The sequence below is a fragment of the Ostrinia nubilalis genome, chromosome 29 (assembly GCF_963855985.1).
Source record: "Ostrinia nubilalis chromosome 29, ilOstNubi1.1, whole genome shotgun sequence".
Lineage (NCBI taxonomy): Eukaryota > Metazoa > Arthropoda > Insecta > Lepidoptera > Crambidae > Ostrinia > Ostrinia nubilalis.
Genome location: NC_087116.1, coordinates 6,225,001 through 6,238,309, shown reverse-complemented (window position 1 = coordinate 6,238,309; position 13,309 = coordinate 6,225,001). Strand labels below are relative to the sequence as shown.

The following is a 13,309-nucleotide window of genomic DNA, read 5'->3' as shown; positions in this document are numbered from 1 at the left end:
GTCTGTCACAGAAAAACTTTATCGCGCGCGTCCCTGTTTCAAAAACCGGGATAAAAACTATCCTATGTTCTTTCCCGGGACTCAAACTATCTCTATGCCAAATTTCATCAAAATCGGTTGCGAGGTTTAAGCGGGAAAGCGTAACAGACAGACAGACAGACAGACAGACAGACAGACAGACAGAGTTACTTTCGCATTTATAATATTAGTTGGGATCTGCTTTTGTTTTTATATAATATCATTGGCTGCCATAAACACATGCGTAAAATTTGAATACAAAGTATTGTATTCACAGAAGGCAGTAGCCATCCCGCGCTAGTTTTGTTGCAATCTATAATGCCTAAGCAACAGTTCTACCTAAATGAAAATGTAATTTAAAAAGTAGTGAGTTACAAAAAATTACGTAAATGCGCGGCCATACACCGGTCACCGGTACATTGCAGAAATCATCGCGCTAGAAAAAAAAACATGCTGACAGGAAAAGTTTTTGGCACGTATGTCTAATTGATAGCATTATAAACACAATTTTAAGTGTTTACTAAACTTCTTCATACAAAATTAAATCTTAGATGACTAAGGGTCATTTTTTTAAAGCAAAGCTCAGGTCATATAGCAGGCAAATCAACTCGGGAAGGGATCAACAACGTATCGCCTTTTGTGGCATGGAGGTAATAGTGGAGAGGAAATATAGATCTATACAAAAATTCGACAAATTAATGACAAACAGCTGTTTATCTCTTTCTAACTTACCCCTGGTGATGTATAAAAAAAAGAAATAGATAATGTTTGGTCAGTACTAATTCTGGCAACATTTTCATGTGACGTCACTAACTACCTGACTTGTGCCGAGTAGGTACCTACATACAAGATTTAAGAAAACAACATATTTATAGGCAATCAGCTGACAACTACACGCACACACACTCACAAATACCTGTCAGCTGATTGCCTATATTGCGGCCATGTTGTTTTCTTAAATCGTGTATGTATTTATAATGCGTGTAAATGTGTGCGTAATGTACCGAGTACGTTTATTTTAAAGTTACGCCAAGTCCATGAGACATTGATATACGTCAGTGTTTTGCGAGCTGTCATTGCCCTTCGCGCACTGTCATCGGCGAGGCAAGGCGTTTACGTTACGGTGCGTATTGTGTGTGCGTTGCAGTATAGACTTTAGTTGACTGCCTTTATGAGCACTCGAACGACATAAAATAATATGATACATTTATGTAAGGGTATTTTAAGATCACAAAGTTGGCAACTCCGATAGTTGGACGAAAACCAGCGCAAAGACCCTATCCTGTTTGACACCTATAATAATTGACAATAGCTGGCTCGGCGAACTTCGGCAAACTAATGTGTGACGTGAAGTGCCAAATCGCGGAAAATGTCGGAAGAAATACATGAATTTGTATGAATTATCATGAATAACAATAACCACTTATTTACCTCTCAGTGTCTTCAGGCAACTTAAAAAAAGTATATTGTATGTTTTTATTATTATTTAGGCAGCTAAATACTGCACAGTATTTTTTACACAGTATTTTTTTATTTTTTTCCATAATACAAGAGTACGCGTGCGTGTGTCAATGCTCGCTCGTATCTCGTATGTGACGCCTTGTCGAATCGCCTCCTGTAGGTGGGCTATCGTGCGTGTTTTGTTTTCGATGTGAACTCGCGGAGATGAACAGGCCTGGTATAAGTTTGATTAATATAAAAACAGTCAATGTTCTTATGTCGACCCATAGCGAAATAATCACGTATGTTGTTCTGATTTTCACAAGCTACGTCGTCAAATATTATAATTGAGTTAGGTGAAGCTTCGTGTGGACTCAAAATTTCACTATTATTATTATACGTGTAATAAGATGTGCCTGATACCTTCTGCAATACTTTTTCTAAAAATAAGTATTTAGGTTGATATAAAGACTTTGAATATACATAAAGGTTACGGAAACGTGGTCCATTCTGGTGTAACAATAAACTGATAACTAAGTTAGTTTTTCCACAATTCGATGGACCACAGACAATACTACGTATAGTGTTTGGTAGTAAGTTTCCATGACGTTTAACCTCGTTTTTTGATGTAGGATCGATACATTCTAATTTAAGTGATTCTTTTTGTTTAAGAAATTTCATAACAGGTTTGATATATGACTGTATTGTTTGATAGATTTTAATGAACTGACATCGATCACAATGGTGTAGTGGTTTTTACTATGAGCAGAAAACAAAAGGTTACGGTTAAAAAAAACACCAGGTATTTCATTTAATCATTTATTCATTACATTTTAATCAAAATATAATAATTCTTAAAATTAAATAACCAATTACAATATCATTTAGTTACAATATCTATTAATATAGGAAATTTATTTATGAAACAGGTTATTATTCCATTAACAATCTTAATTTATTCATACAATTCCTTTCTCACATCGTTACTAATCCATAAGTATTGAATCACAATGACCCCACGGTATGGTATGAATCTGATCTTGTAATACTTGAACTTTGTCATCATTTCCCTCTAAAACTTGTTTATCTACTTGTTGAGAATATAAAACATGCTTGATTGATTTTATCATATTCATTTTACTTCTGAGTACTTCATTTTTTAATAAAACATTATTATAATCTTTCAATTCAAGATTTTTAGTTACTGACTTAGACACGCCTTTCGCTTTTTTTATTTGAGTTTTAACGCTATTTATAAAATATAACTTTGCACGTAAACCAGTAAATTCTGTAATCAAGTCGTCACCCATTTCATGTTTCCATAATCCGGGTATTTTTGGGTTAACTTGTGGTATGTGAAAAGGGTTATCGATTTCAAAATTGCTAGTATCATACATTTGAATATCATTATGCATCTCATGATAAAAATCGTCTGTGTATATTAAATATAATAAGCTATCAGTATCAGTATAGCATAGGTTAGCATTTTTACCGTATTTATTTTTTATATAATTATAGTGAAACTGATATAAATGCTGCTTTGCATATTCTAAAACTGTAAACCCGATATAAATTGGTCTGTCTAAAACAACCTTTTCATGATTTAACTCTATAGCAACAAAATTTTCTGAAAATATTGATATACTCTTTAAGTTTGGTTTAATTATCAAATTTTCAGCACCAAGCTGTTTATTAGTTTTATTATCATGATCCCTCCATTTTGAAATTAATTTAACATTCGTTTGTTTGCGTTTATTTTCAATCGTTTTTCCGAATATTGAATTATTTAATAATTTGAAAAAATCTTTTTCAAAAGCTGTTTTCGAATGTTGCCGAAGACTGGTATTGAGATCAATGTATTTTTTTAAAAAGCAATCCTGTCTAAAACTTAGAATACGATGAACTTTTTCTAAAATCAAACCATTCTTTAAACATTCTTTAAGATGAATATAATGAATAACATATTTCTTTTTGTTATAAAGGTTTGCAATCAATTTTTTTGATTTACCATACGGGGGTATAATTTTTTCAACAGCAAATGGTAAATCTTTATGTGTATTATGTAAATAATCTGGATACATTAAGTCTACTTCAAGAATATAACCGTAATCAGCATCATCTGGGATATTCATTATTTCAATTTTTTTAATTTCACTCTTTGATAATAATCTGAACTGTGAAATAGGGAGTTTTTTCATCATCGCATAACCATATAAATTATTACAGTCGAGGTATATCAAATAACTGCTTGGTTCTGAATCATTATAATGTGGTAAGTATTTATTATTCGCTTTAGCGTGACGTAATGAGCACTGCGCTAGTCCACCACGGATACCTTTTTCTAACAATTCATAAATTTCTAATTCGCTTATCAGCTCAAGTTCGACGCCTGTGTATAATAACATCGCATCCCAACTTAGGCTCGGTGAGGTTACATAATATGCTGGATCTAATTTGTAATAATGCAAACTCGTTTTTCTAAATTTTTCGAATACATCGCAAAGTAAAAGCACATCGCATTTTAAATATAAATCTGTATATTCAGCAAGGGATTTGATATCGAAAATTTCCCACACTCTTCGGGCATGTAAATATTCATTATCAGTTATAGGTTCCTCTCGCAATGTATTATAGAAATCACATTTTGAAGGTAGTTGAGTTTCTCGAAATTTCAACCAAGAGTTCATGTAATCGTAAGGATAAATACCCTTTTTTCTTAACAAATTAAACTTTTTTTTATCAGGAAACTCTTTAGATAAATGTAAAAAATCATTATCTGATAAATTTTTACTCAATATGTCTAGGCTAGAACTAAGAAATTGATATGAATCAATGAATTTTATCTGAATAGGATTTTTATAGTCTTCAGTTTTAATCACTTTCGTGAAAGATAAATATTTTTCTTTTGTTTTCGGTATTACATTGATGTGACCTTCATATTTTGCTAACTCTTCAATAAATAAATGTGAATCATATCCAGATAAATTATGAAACACTACAGGAATGAATGAACAAACTCTATGCATCAAATTACAATGAGAATGCGCCGCTCCTCTGTACTCAGAAGTAATATGATCATGATCTTGGACTTTATCATTCACTAATAATTGTTTACATATGTGACATAGAATGGCGTTTTTATAATTTGATTTCTGTTCTAATGTTAAAGGGGTCATTAACTTTTTATCACTTAAAATTTTATGTATACGTCTAGCATCTGTTAATAAACACTTAACAAACATTTCAACACAGTCTGCTCCTGTATAAGACACATATTTATTTAATTTATCATCATGTGAACAACAAATATAATATGCGAAGCATGATGGCTGGTGAATATTTAGTTTCTGAGTGTTTAAAGTGTCACTTTCATCACATTTAATTAATAAGCACTCAAAGTCGGCATAAATAATAAAGTTGATTTTCTGCTGTCTCTCAAAATTTTTAAATGTTAACAAAGTGTTCTTTTCAGGTAAAATTGACAAAATGTGTGAACAATTATGAGTATTATATTTTTTTTCACTGCAAAAAAATTGTAAACACATATCACATAAATGAACTTTACCTTTGTAACGAGTGAATTGAGGTCGTACTAAACGTGTCAAGTTCTTTATTAAACAATAGTGAGCTGTCGTTTTGTTTTCTATGTACAGTAAATTGAAATGATTCTTCTTTCTATATTTTGAGACATAAAGAGGTCCAGTTATAGTACTCTTTCGTAAGCCGTATATGTTAAAGCTTATGTTAGGATTGTTTTTTTCGAAATGTTTAATATCTTCACGTGAAGGAGGAAATGATATTCCATCAATATTTAAAACATCGGAAAAGTGTGGATATGAACTAGTTTTGCAAACATTATTCATAGCAGGGTACAGTCCAGCCATTATACTCCATAGAAAACAGTAATCATCATTATTTTTTATATTTATTTATATATATATTTATTATTTATACAACTCTTTGAATTTTTTATGGCTATGGGTAGGTCTATATATGTTCCACCTCTCATAGGAGAATATTTATTTATATTAATTTCGATATGACTAAACGAAACAAAGGTCCACCCAGATTGACAATGTTGAAATTCGGTTAACTTTTCATTAAATGTATTCATCATATTCGTTATTAACTTTTTCAAATCAGTATTCTTGTAAACAATCATATATTTTGTATTAAACGACTTTAATTGTGTTTCATCAGATTTTGGCAACATAAAATAGGCAAACAATTCAAAATTTAGTTTAATGCAGTCATGTTTATTTAAAGATAAATTGATCAAATCTATTAATTGTTCTTGGTTGTCATATATCAACGCCTCTAAGCCGAGGTACTCGACTTGCTGATCGACATTTAATCTGTATGTAACAATTCTGTTTCTGAATGCAGTTGCAACAATATTAATATTTTCAATCTGTGTATTCAATAAAGAATTAGCTTTATGTATATTCGTTTTCATATGATATGGATATTGTCTTTTCAGTACTAGAACTTTGCATTTGTCACAGTATATAGAATTTTGAGCTCTTGCTGTCTCGTAAGGGTGTGCAACAGTAACTGTGAAAAGAAAAAAATAAATAATAATACTAATATTTATTGAAGACACTTATTCTGTAAATTAACAGTGAACAAAGATTACAATATCTGTTACATAACTTATTCGGTTACATTATAGTAGGTAAATAGCATAGTTATTTAGGTGAGTATATAATAATAGTGTAAGTAGGTAATATTATAACGTATTAAATAACACTTTCGTATGACCCAAGCAATGAGACTGGACAATTCCTAAAGTCCTTTTTTATTAGATTTACGAACTCCTTTAAAGTATGCCATGAATCTTTATGTTCATCAAGTTTCATTTTAATAGTTGTGATGGCGTATCGCCATCTATTAATTGGCGCTATTTTCTGTACCTCCTCCGTGTTATATATCTTTAATTCCACATAATACTTTCCCTCCTTTGTCTCACTTATTTGTTTAGAGAACCCTCTTGTTTCTCTTCTTGTAAAAGAAGAAAGTAGAGGTGGTATATTACCGCTTTTGCTGGATGTAGACGGTTTCACCCGATGTTCCTCATCGCTGTCTTCACCGAATAGATCGTTCGCTGTAAGTCGAGGTGGTGGAGTGTACGGTGTGATGGATGTCTTCGTTTTTTTCACCTTCGGCTCTTCTCTCGGTTTGCTTGAGCTTCTGCGCTTATTAGACTTCTTTTCCACAGGTTTTGACTCAACTTCAGAGTCGTCACTGGAGAGGAATAGATCCTTCGCCAACAATTTCGACCTGTAAACAATAAAAAAAAACAGTTTAATACGAATATAAGAGAATATTCATTGAATACAGAAAATGAACAAAAACAATAAATAGATTCATAGAATACAGAAAATGAACAAAAACAATAAATAGATAATATGAGCGGAATAGAGGACATGAATGGAATTCAGAAAATTAATTAAAACAATAAAAAAGAATACAGAACATGAATCGAATAAAGAAATTTAATTTTTTTTTTTTTTTTTTTTTTTTTTATGTGATAGGAGGCAAACGAGCAAACGGATCACCTGATGGTAAGTGATTACCGTCGCCCATAGACACCCGCAGACCCAGGGGCGTTACAGGTGCGTTGCCGGCCTTTAAGGTAAAGATACGCTCTCCTCTTGAAAGCTTGCAGGTCGTATCCGTCCGGAAACACCGCAGACGACAGTCCATTCCACAGTTTGGTTGACAATTAAGACATAGTCTTAGAATAGAGAAAACGATTAAAGATAATAAACAGAATAGATAGCATGAATTGAATATACAAAATGAATGAAGACATGAATAGATCAGAATAGAAAACATGAATAGATCAGAACGTATGTTCCGTCTAGGAATCGAACCTAAGAGTCGTGTAGTAGCCTTAAAAAGTATATTCTATTCAGTAAGTAAAATAACAATCTAGTTACAGAGTAGATAATAATAGTTGGTACTTACATTTTTATTATTGAGAAAACCTTTAGGTTCTTCTGAGGCTGGTTGGCACTAGGGATCTTCAAATGACTGGCTTCCCGTAGGATAACAATCGATCTGTGTGATTTTCGCTCAACACTAGAGCTATTTAAATAAACGATTTGTGACGTGGATCCCTTCCTTATTAGTTAAGTTCGTATGTTAAAAAGTAGCAATCTGCAGTTTTCTAAATATGTAAAGTGTTGATAAGTGAAAAATATCTAAACAATGCTTATACCCTATGTTTACTTGGTTACATTATTAATTTATTAACCTTCTCCTTTATGTAAGTATATTGGTAAACTAGCTATCGTCACACGGTTTCGATCGCGATTATAATAGGGTAACAACGCGTGTTAGTCCAGATCATAGTCTATCTATGTATATAAAAAACATACAAATCCATCCAACGATTGCTGCATGATTGTGCCTAACAACTTGACATAAACATACAAACTTTCGTATTTATAATATCACTATAGATAATATTTTATGCATAAGTAACTCTGTCTGTTAATTATGCTAAACCACTAAACCGATTTTGATGAAATTTGGTACAGATATAGATGGAATAGAGCTTATATTGTTATTATAAAACTGTTAAGTTTTATCAGAATCCGTTCAGTTATTTTTATAAAAGAGTAACAAAACTTTTATACATACAAAGTTTCGTATTTACGTATGTTAGTTTAAAAATTAGTTTTTAATATACCAGGCAAAGTCGTAGTCATTAGTTAGTATCATGATCAAACATTAATGGACTAGCAACTGAACAGACGTCAGCGTACGTATTTGGACAGCACCAAATACAGAAAAGCTCTACATAGCACTAAACTACTAACGTAATATTCTTTATAGAAAAGTGTAAAGTTAGGTCTATTATTAAAAACTGCTTATAACGTAATATAGACCAATTACCTCGGGTGTTTAAACTATTTCGTAAGCACTCTTTTTAATATAAAGGAAGGGTTCTGAGATGTGGAATTAATTAGTATTTTTTAGTACCTAAAGCATAACGAACGAATAATTGCTAACAATAATGGCGGTAAGTTATAAAATATTTATTTACAAATGTTTTTTTCTTACACTTGTAAAAAATGTCTAATCATATTACTTATTTGTTTCAGCACGAAAATTGGTCTTATTCACCATCTTATACACCGCTCTCACCACCAGCATCTGGAAGGATGAGTCCTACGAGTGTGCAAAGAATAATAAACAATATGGAAAATGAAAATCAACGATATGGTGATATCATCATTAACCAACAGAAGAAATTGTATTCGAGCATTCGAACGGTATCGCATGGAGCAAAAGTGATTCGAATAGAAATTTACGATGCGGAACAGTTTGAAAACTCTACCAAATCTGTGTGTCAGTGTAATGCAGAAATTTGTGCTCAACACGTTGTGGAAAACGTGTTCAATGATAACATTTATGCTCGAGTTAAAGATATTATCAAAAGTATAGGAACTATTTTTATGTCTCAACCTTTTTAATTTTTTTCTAGTATATAACATGTTTTTTTATGAATGTGTGTAATTTAATAAATAATAAGAATGAATGTAATGTAATTTAATAAACAGTTAATTAGAAAAGGTGATTTTATTTTATGATAATGCAATGCAGTAGATAATTCGTATAGAATACCATTGAATAGGAATAAAACTTCAACCCATCGTTCAAACTTTACATTCTTAGAGTCGATGCGGAATGTAGATCAAATAACGAAATGACGATAGTGAAATTGAATGCAAGCTTATCAAACTCTCGATTCGAGTATACATTATAGAGATTTTTATTGTATGATCTAGATGATATAAGTAATAGTCTAGATAATCTAGTATCTAGGTCTGATCATAAAATATACGATGTTGAAAAGATGAAGATTAGGGTATCTGGATCCTGAATGGTTGGATCCAGATGCCCTAATCTTCATCTACTATCATCAACAGCCCTTTACAGTCCACTGCTGGACTATGAGCCTCCTCCACTATAGTAGAGGGTTTTGCCATAATCCCCACGCTTGGCAGGCGGGTTGGAGATCGCAGTTTAAAAGATTTATGTTTGTCAGAGAGCGCTGCTGCCCGTTCTCTGTTTGATGTGTAGTCCCTAAGTCGCCTCTTACGACACCCGCGGGAAGAGTAGTGGTTGGTGACAAATGTACTTGAGGGTACACGAAAAAGATACTTGCGAAAAACTATGGATTTAAAGAAAATTGAATATTGATAAAAAAATGTGTCATCTAGGTTTCCTAGGTTGAAGAAGTCCTGGAATGATTGCTTCTACCAATAACCTTCTTCTTCGCAGGTCAATTGAACCCAGAACCGGGTTCAGGAGTGCTCTCCCTCAAGGATTCTCTCAAGCATCTCTTCAAGGAGTACACCCACGCCGTGGTGACCGCTCGCGGAGGCTCCACAGCGATTTGGAGCAGCGACCAGCATTTGTACTTCTTCGACCCGCACGGCTGCGATGATAATGGTCAGTGGCCATGACCATGACCATGCCTGATTTTTTGCAGCTAAAAGTAGTTTTGTTTAACCACTTTTGACTGGAAAAATCAGTCAAAAGTGGTTTTGACCGAGAGTCTTGACTGTAACACAACTATTATTTTTTTTCGATATAGGCGGCCTTTCAGACAAGCCACGCGCTGAAGCATGCCTGTTCCCCGTATCTTTTTAATTTTATCTACTCTTGATTTCTTGTGCCTTATGCTTCAACCACACCAACGGCGTGCAGATTGCCATGGCGAGGACTGTCATGGGTCGCGCGACCTGTCATTGGCCTATGATCGCATCGGCGATGGCGATCTGCACGCGTTAGTGTGGTTGAAGCTTTATTCTATTATCATCATGACATCAGCTACTTATACAGGGTGGAATTTTGTAATGCCACCTGAAGGAAAAGTACTCTTAATACTGTAGATAGAAAATTTTACTCAAAGAAAACATTCCTTTATTTTTGAAAAGAAATAGAACTGCATTCAAAGATTTACAAAAAATTGCTTGCTACACCCGGGAATCGAACCGACTAAAATATGTAAAAAATTACACCCTGTATTTTTATTGAATCGATCGTTAGGGTTAAGTATAAGGATGAAATCTCTCAAGCAAACTTGATAAATCAAATGAAAGGAAAACCATGAAATCTTAAATTATTGTACTATAGCAGAAAATTGTATGGTATGGTGGTAAATTTTCGAATAAATTTCATAAATCTTTGAATGCAGTTCTCTTTCTTTTCAAGCAAAATTCCACCCTGTATATTCCATGTTTTCGATACAGGCGCCCCTTCAGACGAGCCACGCGCTGCAGCTTGCCTAGTCCGCATCAAGGGCGGTGTAGACGAGCTCGCCAACGTGATATTAGGCAACCTGGCGCCTGGAGCTGACGATAGCTTCAACATCTCGCCTGTGTGTATTATGGCTAGCAAACTGAACGCTGAGTTGGGGGCACCGGAGACGAAACTCGAGGTAAGCAATTAAAATTGTGTGTGGAAACATTCAGGGTGACTCATTGGACGATTCTACTGCTCAAATGCAACGACTTTCCCCAAGAGACGGTTGATAGCTTACCAATGGGTCATCTTGTGTACAAAGCAATAGCTTCAATATCTCACCTGTGTGTTGAGGGCGCCTGAGACGAATCTCGAGGTAAGTTCGTTCGTTTCAGCCAATTGACGTTGGACAAAGGCCTCCCCCAAGGATTTCCACAACCGGTCCTGAGCTGCTCGCATCCAGGTACTTCCTGTAGCCTTAACCAGATCGTCTGTCCATCTAGTGCGAGGCCTTTTCTGTCTCATCATCACTCATCAGTTTTACGAGCCATGTGCAAATCTGCGAAGTAAGCATACTACCAACGTGGTACTAGGCAATCTGGCGCCCGGAGCTGATGATAGCTTCAACATCTCGCCTGTGTGTATTGCAGCTATCAAGCTAAATGCTGAGTTGGGGGCACCCGAGACGAAACTTGAGGTAAGCAATTAAAATTGTGTGTGGAAACATCAGGGTTACTCATTGGTCAATTCTACTGCTGAAATACAACAACTTTCCGCAAGAGACGGTTGATAGCCTACTAATGGGTCATCCGGTGTACAAAGCAATAGCTTCAACATCTCACCTATGTTGGGGGTGCCTGAGACGAAACTCGAGGTAAGTTCGTTTGTTTCAGCCAAATGACGTCCACTGCTGGACAAATGCTTCCCCAAAGATTTCCACAATGACGGTGCTGAGCTACCCGCATCCAGGTACTTCCTGTGACCTACACCAAATCTTCGGTCCACCTAGTTCTGCCACCAAGAACTTTTCGCCCCTTTTCGCGGCCAATCCTGCCTAATATGGATAAGGCCTTCGGCTACCTATTGCGTAATATTGTCATTGTTTACATGATTCCAAGATATTTCGCAAGTTCTTGACACCCAAAGTTCGCAACACGTCTTTGTTGCACTTGGAATAAGGTTGTGTTGTCAGCTTTTTGGCCACTTTGGGTGTCACAAACTATTTTTGACGCTGCCTATACTTACCAATACTTGATGATGTCTTTTATCTCAACACTGCTTCTTTTCCAGAGCAAAGCCTTCGAGTGGATCAGCAAGGGTACAGCCGCCATCATGATGGGGCCACGCGGTGAGAACACCGCCATCGGGAAGGCTGCGGAGAAAGTCGGGATCGGGGTAAGTCTTGATCTTTGAATCCTCAATAGGCCTAAGAATTGGTTTTTAACCGTATATTCAAGCATTATACAGTAGGCGCTCGAGTTCATGTCCATCGGGGCCTTACTTACTTACTTATTTACTTATACTTACTTATAAGTTGCAAAAAATATGGAATAAGTAGATAAGGTTGACCTACTTAATTGGTAATAATTATCGATATCGACATTACCATAATTAGTTAGGTAACAGCACTACCGCATTCCTCAGGATGGACATGAGCTCACGCACCTACTGTAGGTTGTGTTTCCATTAGAGATGGGCTACGAAGATGGGTGGAGCGACCATGTATAGCGAAACTTTTAAAACGCGTGGGTGTTTCCACCATGGATGTGCTTAAAAGATGAGAGGTGTTTTGATCATGATTGTGAACTGATAAAACCATGCTCCATCGCTCGAATCATAGCACACACATATCCCTCTCTTTGTTTCTCGCTTGTTTTGTAGGTACAACGTCGCTCCACCAAGACGTTTTGTTTTACGTACATATCGTCGGATCACGCCCATAAAGTTACCTCTCATGAAAATGGTGGAAATTGACTTCTACATTCAATGCAACTTGTATCTTCACAGGAAGACGACATGGCAGGCCGTACGATCGCGTTACCAGCGGCTGCTGCATTCGCTGCTGCCGCCGAATCTGTGCCACCGCCTCATATGCATCAGGACCACATGTACAACTTCTTGGGTGAGGATGGTCATCTATACAGCTTTGTTTCAGCCAAGGACAATTCAATGCTGTAGATCCTGGACATACAGAAACTGTAGAGGAGAAAACAAGAGTTCCACCTTAGTTCTGTCCCTCAGGAAACGCCATAAAGTAGAAATCGATTACTTCGTACGATGAACATCTGATTTTCTTCTTATTTTGTAACTACCTGGCCCTTTCCTTAATAACTGCTGACCAGGTAGGCCATGTACCTACCAACATATTTTTGTTCCAAAATTATTCTTAGGTCTGCAAAAGGTTGACATATTTTTGTTTAACTCGTTGTACCATCATTCGTGTTACTTTCATATAGCTTAGGCCCTATTGTTTTAATATTGTTTCTCTCTGACGTAAAGGATTCACAGAAATACAAATAGAATGAACGAAAGAACGCGCACCGTGGCTTTTTGCATCAAATGTACTGGGTGACCTACCTCCCATAGAAGT

General features: G+C 35.3%; 1 protein-coding gene across 1 annotated transcript in view; it reads left to right on the top strand.

Annotated features, from left to right (window-relative positions):
• LOC135085621 (uncharacterized) overlaps positions 1 to 13,309 on the top strand; it is a 79,846-nt gene that overhangs the window by 32,567 nt on the left and 33,970 nt on the right. The window contains exons 23-26 of the mRNA XM_063980396.1: positions 9,754 to 9,924; positions 10,728 to 10,915; positions 12,010 to 12,114; positions 12,727 to 12,841. Of these exons, the coding sequence (XP_063836466.1) occupies positions 9,754 to 9,924; positions 10,728 to 10,915; positions 12,010 to 12,114; positions 12,727 to 12,841 (579 nt within the window). The remainder of the gene's footprint in view (positions 1 to 9,753; positions 9,925 to 10,727; positions 10,916 to 12,009; positions 12,115 to 12,726; positions 12,842 to 13,309) is intronic.